This window comes from Pelecanus crispus, chromosome 15 (genome assembly GCF_030463565.1).
Source record: "Pelecanus crispus isolate bPelCri1 chromosome 15, bPelCri1.pri, whole genome shotgun sequence".
Taxonomy (NCBI): Eukaryota; Metazoa; Chordata; class Aves; order Pelecaniformes; family Pelecanidae; genus Pelecanus; species Pelecanus crispus.
In genome coordinates this window covers 1,876,748-1,887,596 of record NC_134657.1, presented here as the reverse complement: position 1 = coordinate 1,887,596, position 10,849 = coordinate 1,876,748, and the positions used below count along the sequence as shown (strand labels likewise).

The 10,849-nt window shown below is 58.8% G+C and overlaps 1 protein-coding gene across 2 annotated transcripts; it reads right to left on the bottom strand.

Annotated features, from left to right (window-relative positions):
- Positions 1 to 544: 544 nt before the first annotated feature.
- Positions 545 to 8,374, bottom strand: ECE1 (endothelin converting enzyme 1). 2 transcript variants are annotated; one of them, XM_009487741.2, is made up of 17 exons: positions 8,288 to 8,374; positions 7,171 to 7,312; positions 6,549 to 6,761; positions 5,050 to 5,174; positions 4,550 to 4,762; positions 4,266 to 4,457; positions 3,577 to 3,719; positions 3,381 to 3,495; positions 3,041 to 3,151; positions 2,705 to 2,803; positions 2,508 to 2,585; positions 2,007 to 2,110; positions 1,689 to 1,799; positions 1,493 to 1,560; positions 1,219 to 1,409; positions 1,031 to 1,126; positions 545 to 744 (listed from the first exon to the last, which is right to left on the bottom strand). In XM_009487741.2, the coding sequence occupies exons 1-17, from the start codon at positions 8,372 to 8,374 to the stop codon at positions 568 to 570; spliced, it is 2,265 nt and encodes a 754-aa protein (XP_009486016.1). In that variant the 3' UTR covers positions 545 to 567. The 2 variants fall into 2 exon arrangements, with proteins under 2 accessions (XP_009486016.1, XP_009486017.1); XM_009487742.2 differs by having other exon boundaries at positions 7,174 to 7,312.
- Positions 8,375 to 10,849: the final 2,475 nt, after the last annotated feature.

Below are 10,849 nucleotides of genomic sequence, written 5' to 3'. Positions count from 1 at the left end.
AACTTTGACTAAAAAAAAAAAAAAAGGCTTGTAAATGCATTTTCCCTGAAATTTTCCAGTGTATTCTACAATGCATGAAAAAAATATATATATTTCCCTCCCAAAAAAATATATCTTAAAATATTTTCCATCCTTATGTGCGCATCTTTGGAGACAGGAAGGTACATCGGGTGTATTTAGACACGCAGCCAAACCCGCCAGCGCCGCAGCATTCCCTTTATCGCCTCCGAAGAAGCTTTTGCCGGGGCGGTGGGTCAGGCTGGAGCGCTGCGTGTGTAAATACAGGGTAGCGCCCATGGACACACGTGCCTTGACACATGGCCCGGTTGTGGTGGGAAAGAAAAGACCCCCAAATTGAAGTCATTTCACAAACGAGCAAGGGGATGAGGAGTTTTCACAGTGGATCGAACCTCGGACAATACCAGGGACACAGAGCACCGCTCCAGCTGAGAGCTGGGCAGTTCCTTGCATGGAGAAGTGGTTTGAGCCTCTCAAAAGGACCGGGGAAATTCAGCCGTCGGCAGAGGACGAAGCAACCGGCAGCTGGTTCCCTCAGGTGCTCGCCCATCACCAGACTTCGCACTTCTTGGGGGGATTCATGGGGGAGCCAAGGGGGCAGCTGAAATGCTCCGCAAACTCCCGGGAGTTGGAGACTGTGCCGATGACACGGAAACGCGAGGGACTGTGCGGGTCGGTGATGAGTCCCTCGTGCGAGCTCTCCGGCGTGCGAACTGAACACCACACCTGCAAGTGGAAAGCAAGAGGCATGAGCGGCAGCGTCCACAACCGTAGGGCCCCGCTTGGTGCCAAATTGGCACTCATCAGGCAAGGGGGGTGGTCCAACACAGCTCAAGCTCCAACTTTGTCTCGCTTTTTAACCAGCACCGCCCAGATCTGGTTCTCCATCCACCACATAGCACCTCTGAACACCTCTGTTTTGCCATCACGCCCTCCCAACATCATCTAGGCATGCCTCCACCCCACAAAAACCTGTGCATCCATCCTCACTGCCCACCACCAAGTGACCTACCTGGGCAAAGCCAACGAAGAAGAGCTGGTGGTTGTTGAGGCCAAGGGTCGGGAGGGTTTCCTCATCCCCATTCTTTTTCAGCCAGTTTTGATATGCCTGGAGACCAGGGACCACAGCAGGCTCAGGGGACAACACCGATCCCACCACGCCGTGCCACCCGCCGCATGTCCCCAGCCCCGTGACCCTACCCGGTAGGCGGCCTTGAGGCCCCCGTTGTCGGCGATGTTCTCTCCGAGGGTGTGCTTGCCGTTGATGGCCTCGCCGTTGACCGTGTAGTTGCTATACTGCTCCACCATGCACGCTGTCTGACGTTTGAAGGCTTCCACCGAAGAGTTCTTCCACCAGGGACGCAGGTTGCCGTCCTTGTCGTATTCCCGGCCTGCCAAAAACACAGTGGGTCCTTTGTCACCTCAACGGCCACCCTAGCGGCAGCCCACCTGACCTGCCTGGTACTGGCCATACCTTGGTCATCGAAGGCATGCGTCAACTCATGGCCCACCACCACGCCAATCCCACCAAAATTCAGCGACCTGCAGGAGGGCAATGCTGAGATTGAGAGAGCAGCCGCTGCTCCCTGCAGCCATGAGATGTAGCCTCAAATTTTGGGACAGGAGGAAGTCTGGGAACCCTGCCCTCCCTGTTTTCCCTAGGCTCTTACTTGGGAGATGCACGGGTGTAAAAAGGGGCCTGGAGGATGCCAGCGGGGAAGACGATCTCATTCTTGGTGGGAGAATAGTAGGCATTGACCGTCGGAGGTGTCATACTCCACCTGTGGGGATGTGGACACGGCCAGTGTGGCAGCACAAACCCATCAGTGGCGTTTGCTCCAACACCATACGCTTATCATGCTGCAAAGCCGTCAAGCCAGATTTAACTCCCCAAACCCAGCGTGGTCTGGTGGACACCAAATCCCAGTGCTCCAGGTACTGTGATGTTCCCTGCTGAGCACAACAGGGCCGCAGAGCGGAGGACTTACTGGTCCCGGTTCGGTGGTTTCCGGAGCTGGTCGGCAGTGACCCTGGCTGAGAAGTTGTAAAACTGCATGACGTTCTCGAAATAGAGGTCGGGTACGGCCTCGTACTGCAAAAGAGCAAGGCGTGAGTAGCGCGCAGTGATTGCCTGGCCCCGCTCCTCCCTCCATGGCCATGTTTGAGCCTCCGGAGCCGGCTGAGTTACAGCTGCTCTTTTTTCCTCCTCCTCTCCAACATCTGCAGAGTCTCGGGAGGGCAATGAATCACCGTTACGAAAACCGGCTCCTCCTCTTCCCGGGCAGGGATCCCAAGAGCCCCAGCCACCCCAGGACTGGCCCGCAGCTCTCTGGGAAGTCCCCAGTGAAAGGCAAAGGACATCAGTGAGACCCTTCTGGAGGAAGCCTGGGGTTCAAGGCTGCCTCGAGGCCATGGTGATGGGCACGCGTCCTGCACGTGCTCGTGGAGGGGGGAACAGGAGTCCCAGGGGATGTATCTGACCAACTCACATCATTAAAGACTTTATCCAGCTCCTTGGGGTCCATGATGAACTTGGGGTAGCCGATCATGTTGTAGATGGCATCTGCCTGGGGGAGTGACAAGGACCAAAGTGCTTTTGGTGCCAGGGATGGCAGGATGGGCTCACCCAGCTCCACCACCCTCCACCACCACCCTCTCCGCCCTGGCACTGCTGCCAACACCTCACCTTCTCTTTGGCCGCTTTCCTCGTCTCCTCGTCCATCCACTGCAGGGTCTCCAGGCTTTCCTCGAAGGCTGTTTTAATCTCCGCGATCATTTCCTCTGCCTAGACAAAAACAAGGTGGCACAACAGTTGGTCCGGAGAGCTGGTTTCACACCTCAGAGAGTTCAAGGACCCTTCGCACCAGTGAGAAGGAAGAGGCTGGGATGCCAAGATGGCACATGGACTGGTGAAAAACCCAGTGAACCGAGATGCACGGTGAACAAAAGGTGGGCAGAGGAACTGGCTGCCCCAACCATCCACCATCATGGTGGCTCACATGCTGCTCGCTTGGGGACGTACCACCTGCTTGCTGTCCTCGGCGAAGGTGGCCTTGACGAACATAGCCCCCAGGGCGAAGCCCAGGTTGTTGTCTGTGTCGCTGATGCAAAATTTCCAGCGGGGGAGGCAAGTCTGCATGGGGCAAGAGGTGGTCGTCAGCAGTGACACAGCCAAAGCCCCCCATCTTCCCACCCCATTGCCCTGCTGGGAGATGAGGTCCACATCCATCCCCCTGCGCCGGAGCTGCGACCCCAAAACCTGCCCCACATCTCTATTTTGGATGCAACGTGATGGGGACTTTGCTTAAAAAGCTGTCACCGTTTTTATGGCAATTTGGGGGTGTTGGGGGCTCGCCCCTCACCTTCTTCGTCCCATACATCACTTCCATGAATTTTTCCTCAGCATCCTGGAAGCGCTGGTCAAGGAAGGGGCTGGTTTTCCGCACCAGGTTCCAGATCATGTAGTTGTTGAGGAGACTGCAGCGAGAGGTGGTGAGCGGGCAGCAGGGCATGCCTGCCCACCCTGGGCTCCCCTCTGCGCAGGCTGGGGGCTCTCACCATTTATCGGTGGCCAGGATGAGGTCGGAGACCTGCTCCAGGTACTCCTTGGCGTAGACCACGACAGGCTCAGACTCGTTGAGCTCCACGGGGTAGAAGACTGTGGAGAGGAAGGGCATCCAGTCCACGGCCGGCGCCAGCTCCTGCAAAAGCCATACCGCTGCTATGGACCCAAAAACCATCGGCGGGTGGGGTGTGGCAGCTGCTTCCCAAGCTGGAAGCCACCGCATCAGCCCCCCGTTTGAGGGATTCAGCTGATTTTTGCAGAGACTGGTTCCCATAACAGCAGCATTCTCCAAAGGTCGGAGGGGAGTAAACAATTTCCTCCCGCAAAGGAAAAAGTAAGTGGGGCGGGTGTCAAAAATGTTGACACAACCCATTAGGGCCCCTCTGGGGACACAGGGAGGTGACTGGGCTGACGTCCGCAGCCAGACCGTGGCCAGCAGCGCCGGGAGGGCGTTAGTGCCGTGGCGGGACAGCCGCGGGCCCCAGGGGTGGTCCGGAGGCTGGGAGGAGCGGGTCAGGGTGGGATTTCCCCAAAGAGGACACAGGCCAAGCTATTGCACAAGAGCTTCCCAGGCGCCGTTGGCTGGTGTTGGGCTTCCTCAGAGGAGGTGCATCACCTCCACCCATCCGTCCCGCTTCCCAAACCACGGCGGAGCCGGCAGGCTCGCCAACCCCAACCCTACCTTCAGGTCTCCAGCTGTCATTTTATGGTAGATGACCTCCTCGTCCCGGTGCTTCTCCTGCGGGATGGTGATGTTGGCCAACGCCGTCTCGAAGTCCAAGATCTGCTGCATCTGCTGCCGTGTCGACTCCTCATCGGTGCCCCCCAGGAACATCCCCAGCTGCACCATGTAGTTCAGGTACCCGGCGAGCACCTACGTGGTGGTATGCAGGGAATCAGCACGGTGGGTGCCACCCACCCACAGCACCTTCCTGGCAAAGCCAGATTCCCCCCCAACAACCTTACCTTCTCATTCTCCGTCTTGTTCAGGTAGTAATCTCGCGATGGCAGGCCTAACCCCGACTGATCCACCTGGATGACGTTGCTGTTGGAGTTTTTGGAGTCGGCGCTGACGTAGACGGAGAAGAAGGGCGAAGTGCGGTAATGCGCCGTCACCTCCCGCAGCGTCACGTTGAAGTTGTCCCCTGCCCAGTGACCCGTGATGTTCCAGCCGCCCAGCTGGGGACAGACAAGAAGAACCATTCGGTAACCAATTTCGGTAAGGAACAGCCACCTGGAGTTGCTGTAATATCCCCCCAAATATTCGGGGGGGGAAACATCTTGCAATGGGGCTAAAAAGCCCTGCCTATAAACCCCTGCCTGTCTCTGCTCGCCTGCCCTGGGTGACGCTCTGCCCCGGGAAGCACCGGGAACGGGGTCTGAGGGTATCGGGACTGCCCCTAAATGAGCTTTTTCCCCCCATTTTGTGGAGGGAAGACAGCTTTTCTGCAAGGAAGAGGACAAACCTTTTGGATGAGCTCCATAAGCGGGGCGGCGCGCAGCTCCTCGATCTTGCTCTCGTTCATGCAGGCTTGGTAATAACGCTGCGCCTTGCGCTCCGCCTCGCTCGACACGTTGGCCGTGGTGTTTTCTGCAGGAGGTACCCGGGGGGAGCTCTCAGGGGGTCCCCAGGGACAGGCACCCGTCCCCCCGTGGGCACTGCCAATGCGCGCCAGAGCCGCCCACCCTTCCACCCAGAAATATTCAGCCCCATTTTGAGCAAAGCCAGGCTCCAAAAAGGCGCCGAGGATTGCCCCGCCACTCCCCTCTGTGCCCCAAGAGCATCCCACGGTCCCCAGCCCTTCCTGACCTCCTGCCCCCATCTCCTCTCCCACCCGCAGCGACTACTCCGGCTCTTTGGAGCAGAAAGATAAAGAAAGAAAAAACAAAAAGCATTTTTCCAGCAGCTCTGATGTTCCCAGCATCATCCAGCCCCCTGCGCTGCCCTTGCCCCCGTGCTGGCTCTCTCCAGCCCTATATTATTTATTCCTGCAGGAAGGAACAATAACCCCATTTTTCTCCTCTGGCTCCAAAACCATACTTTTATTTCCCCCCCTCCCCTCTAAAATTCTGCTTCCCCAGAGGTTTTGGTTTTTTTTTTTTTTTTTTTTTTTTTTTTTTTATTTTCCTCATGACACAGCGTGCACCTTTGGCTTTCCAGCTGTGTGGTTTTATTAACTAAAGGTCCCTTGGCTCCAAGGAATTCAAGGAAATGCCGAGCATGACCGCTTGGCTGGAGGCCCAGTCCCTTCTCCTGGTAAAACCAGAGCCAGATTTCTGCAGGAAGAGCCGGGGATGAAGCCATTCCCCTGCCACCCCCTTCTCCCAAAAGACACCACTCTTCCCAAACCTTCTCTTTTCAGATAATCAGCCCCAGCGCAGTGGAAAGTGCTGATAAGGAGCCAGTTGTTTGCTCAAAGCTTGAACAAACCGTCCCCGCTGGTTGCTCGGATAAGCCACCCCGCTTCAGTGTTCGCACGCAGAGGCTGAGCCTGGGATCCTTCCTCCGCTGGGGGAGTTTTGACCCCCCAAAAATGGCCAGATTGGCAGCCAGCCCCCAAAAAGGCTGCTCAAAGGCTAGAAACTATAGTAGGAGGTAAAAAAAAAATATATTCTTGGGGTGATATTGGGGTGCTACGGTCTCTGGGCGCAGTCTGGCGTGCAAATCCTGAATTTCAGAGCTCCTGGAAATGCCACCATGGGGTTTGCCGAGCCAAGGCCGGGACCCTTCCCCTGCTCAGCACCAAAGAGCTGCAAGATCGCGGTCAAAAATCCCAGGGGCATCCAGTAGAGCAAACACAGCCAGGATCTGCTTCCCAATGGCCTCGCAGCATGTGCGTCACGCACGGGTTTGACGCTGGGGTTTAAGGCCGACCTTACGTCCCCGCGGGCACGTTTTCAGCATCCCCCGGACCTAACGGGGCTCCTCGGCACCGCGGGGGTCCCACCGCCCCCGCGTACTCACCCAGCAGATGCTTCATGATGGCCTGGTTGTGCTCCCAGAGGTTGTTGAAGGTGCCCCAGCGCGAGTGGCCATCGGGGAGAGGGTTGGCCTTGATCCAGCCCCCACAAGCGTAGCTGAAAAAGTCCTCGCAGGGATTCACCGCCCGGTCTAGCGAGCTGAGGATGGAGCTGGTGACGGAGATGCAGGCTTCCGACAGGCATACTGCAGGTGGCCCTGGGGGTGGGCACGATGGGTTCAGCTCCTCTGCCACGGAGCGATAAACCACACCGGGGAGCATCCCACCCCAGGGTGAGGGATGTGGGCGAATATCCCATCTGGTGCACAAGCATCCCGCCCCATACCCGAGCATCCCATTCCAAGGCAAACGATGCGGGCGAGCATCCCATCCCGTGCCCAAGCATCCTGCCCAGTGCCCGAGCATCCTGCCCTGGGGGGAAGGATGCAGGCAAGCATCCCATCCCATGCCCAAGCATCCCTGAGCATCCTGCCTGGTACCCAAGGATCCCACCCTGGGGTGAGGGATGCGGGTGAGCACCCCATCCTGCACCTGAGCATCCTGGGGAGCCCCCCCAGCAACCTGCCCCAGTCAAGGGAGTAGGATCCCTGCGGTGCGAGGACTTACGGCTTCTGTACTGGAAGATGAGACCCAGCAGACATGCGGCCAGCACAGCCGCCAGCACCCCCACCAGCACCACGAGCTGCTTCTCGGCGCGTGTCCGCTCAGCCCAGCACCCCGGGCTGCTCCTCGAGCCGCGGAAGTTCACCTGAGGGAAAAGCAGCGACGTTTCCCCGCTGGCGAAAAAACCCACTGACGCATCCCCCATTTTGCTTCCTACAGCCCACGGCACAAGTTTGGCCCCCGGCGAGGGATCCGGTGTGGCTCAAGCTGGGAAAGGCGGCAGCTGCCTTCCAGAAACCAGCCAGGAAGGGCGGCACAATGGCAGGAAAGGGAGCAGGGCGAGCGTTTCGGCAGGCTCACCTGCTACCCTGTGCCACCCCAAACCCCTCCTTGAGCACGGCTGCAACCCCCCAGGTAGTCCCCATCCCCACCGCCGGCGCTGGGACAGGGTGGGGACCACGGCGGTGGCGGGAAGTGCCGTAACAGGATACTCCCACTCAGCCGAAAAACATCCCCAGGAAACATCCCGATGCGACGGCGAGCAGACACGGCCCCGCCAGGGAAAGCAAAACCACAGTGGGGCTCTGATTTTTGGGGCAGAAAACACCGTTCGAGGCAGAGACCAGTGGGGCTGGGAGTGGGGCCAGCACCGAGAGCATCACTCCGGCCCCAAATCTTTCCGGGCGAGGCCGGATGCTGGCAGCCGTGGAGTTTTTTTTCCCCCATTGCCACCCTCATCCCTTTTTAAGCCACTTTCCCGCTGCTCGGGGAGGAATTAACCTAATCCCCTTTTGTGGCAGGACAAAGCTCCCACTGCCACGGTAATTGCTCGCCCCGGCCACGCCGGGAAGGGGTTCGGCCAGCAGGAAAGCTGGGTGCTGGGGCGTTGCGAACAGCGGAGCCAGGATTCGGCCCCGCAGGTTCCCCCGTCGCTGGCTCTGGGTGCTGGGAGAGGAGCAAAGGGCAACAGCGGCGGGAGCCAACACGGCTCTGCCGACGCCGCACTTTGCCCCATGGAAAGGCTGGTCCCAGGTGGAAAACCCTCCCGCAACCCCTCCCTGCTGCTTGCCAGGACCTAAAATACCCTTTTTTCCCCCCTAAAACACACAAGAAGCCCTACCTGGAAGCCGTTGGGGTACCCATCACCTTCGCCGATGGAGTCCAGGGGGTCTTCATCATCCAGCGTCGCCCGCTTGTAGGTCGACATCTGCACGGGGAGATCGGCAAAATGAAGGTGCTCAGCGACTCCGGGTTGGGGAAGAGGAGGAGGAAGGAGGGCGAGGAAGGAATACGCACCCTCTAAAGCCGCCTCCTCCTCCGGGGAGCTAAATCCCGAATGGCTCCGGGGTAGTAAAGCGCTAAACAAACGCCGGAGGAAGGTTATGGAAAGCGACGAGGGCCGGAGCCAAAAGCTGAGCGAAGCCCGAACCCGCCTCGCTTTCCCCCGGGGCTGGGTTGTGCAACCTCCCCTTCAGCCTGGAAAAAAGCCGGTTCCTCCTCCGCCAGCTCCCGGCCCCGACACGGGGAGAGGGACCCCCCCGTGCCAGGGACCCCCGGCGTGCCAGGGACCTAAGAGAGGCTGGTAGCGAAGAAAATGGCTTTTCGCCCTGAAACTACCGGCTTGCTCGCGCTCCACGCCCCGCCTGCGAACCGTGCGCACCCCGAAACACCCTCTGAGCGCCCAAAAGGAGACAGCACCTTGAATTTAGGCTGCCGAAGAGCTCCCTCGCAGCTCGCCGGCCCCCCGGGTGTTATTGCATGCTGGTGCCCAGCTCTTATCTTGCTCGGAGCAGAAAAACAAGGGGAAACCTCACGGGTTGGCAGCCGGCCCTTATCATGTTGCCGCCGCCGCTTCCTTCCCCCCCTGGCACGGCCCTGCCACCCAGACCGATTGTCTCCCGCCAGGGAAAACAACCCTCCGCCCGCCGCCAAGGGGGTGAGCACCCCAAAACCCACCCCGGCCCCCGCCACCGAGCAGCACCGCTCGCATCCCTTCGACCCCCGATGCAGTGCAGGGCTTCGCGCCCATCCGGATGCCCCCGTCCCGCTGCCGCCGTCCCCAAAGGGACACCGAGTTGATCCGAACCCGGCACGGCCGTGCCTCAGTTTCCCCCGGCAGGAAGCTGCATGCAACGAAAGCGCCAGTTCTCAGCCCCGCTTCCGATAACGGCCTTCCCAGACTTCCCCTTGCACGATTAATAACAAATCCCAGCCTCTCCCCGGATCCCGAATCGCAGCCTGGGTTTAATTAGCCACAAAAACCCACCTGGGGAGGAAAAAGGGTTAAAAGAAAAAGGCAGTTTCCCTCCTCGGTTGTGCAAAAAGCTCCATTTCCAGCCCCAAAATCACCCCTGGGTGCCCGCCTCGAGCCTGCAAGCCGCAGAGGGAAAAAGCTTTAACTGCAAGATTCTATGATTTTATCGCCGGTGAAATCTGATTTTCTATTATAATTTTTCCATCCCCTTTCACTTCCCCCCCCTATTTTTACACTTTGCACATGGCTGAAATGTGCAGCTCCGGGCACAAATCCCTGCTCGCACAGCGGGGGGGTCCACAAAGGCCCCGTGGCTCCAAAGCACCAAATTCCTGGAGTCCCAGCTTTGGGCCAAGGCTTTCACTCCATTTCCTGAGGAAATGAAGTTTTTTTTTCGGTGATCCCCCGTGCCGCCTGCCTGCCCCAGCCTGAAAACAGCAGGAAAAGGGGAAAAAAGAAAAAACACCAACCCCACTTTTTCCCCTTTTGCTGGGGATGTGCCGGCTCAACCACCATCAGAGAATCCAAGCTGAGCTTGAACCCCCAAAATCCCCCGGGATCACCGGGACCAACCCCCAGCATCCTTAATTTGGGGAAAATTTGGTCCGGGATGTATTTTTAGCACCCATCGCCCCCGCTTTCCCCCACATTGGGGGCATCGGGGCAAAGCAGCACCCATGGGCGCTCTCCACCCCCTGCTGCTCCCCAGCGTGCAAAGCAGGAACACCCCCTTTTTGGGTCAAAACAGGGTGTTTTTTGTTTCTCTCCACACCCCCTCTCCCCCCCAAGCTCTGTTGTTTGCTTAAATCACAACAAAAAGGCATTTCCCCAGCTCCAACAGGTTGGGGGGGGGGCACCCAAGGGCGCAGGGGGGGCACCCACACTTTAACTCCCCAGCCAAGGGATTTTCACCCTTTTTTTTTTTTTTTTCTAACTTACAAAAGTCTTAGCAGGGCCTTAAATTGCCTGGTTTTCCCCCCAAATCACCCCTTCGCCTTAAAAACCACAACAGACCCCACGCACCCCGAAGGCGGCCCCAGGTGGGCCCCCGCCACCCCGCAGCCTCGCGGGGAGCCCCTCACCCCGGCATCGGGGCGCCCCGAGCCGCCGCCGGCTGCTTTCAATTCCCGCCCGGGCGCCATTTCGGAGCAACCACCTCCGCTATCGCGGGCGATGGCGTTTCTCTCGCTTCCCCCCTAGCCATCCATCCCCCCGACCCCCCCCCCCCCCCAATCACCCCTGCACCCCCAAACCTCCACCCAGGGGCCCCCCCCAGCACCCATGGGTGCCCCCTGCACCTCCACAGCCTGGAGGCTGCACCTAGTGGGGCTCAGCCTTTTAATTAGGATGCTCAGGGGGTAATTAGCAATGCCTGGTGTTAATCAGGGGCCCTGGCATTAATTAGGGGTGCTGGGAAGGGGGTTTGGG

Excerpts from the sequence above, each read along its gene's own strand:
- ECE1 (XM_009487741.2), bottom strand. The coding sequence starts at position 8,374 with ATGTCGACCTACAAGCGGGCGACGCTGGATGATGAAGACCCCCTGGAC. Across the intron at positions 5,175-6,548 it reads CATCATGAAGCATCTGCTGG|AAAACACCACGGCCAACGTG; the intron begins GTGAGTACGCGG and ends TACCTCCTGCAG. Across the intron at positions 745-1,030 it reads TCTTCGTTGGCTTTGCCCAG|GTGTGGTGTTCAGTTCGCAC; the intron begins GTAGGTCACTTG and ends TTCCACTTGCAG.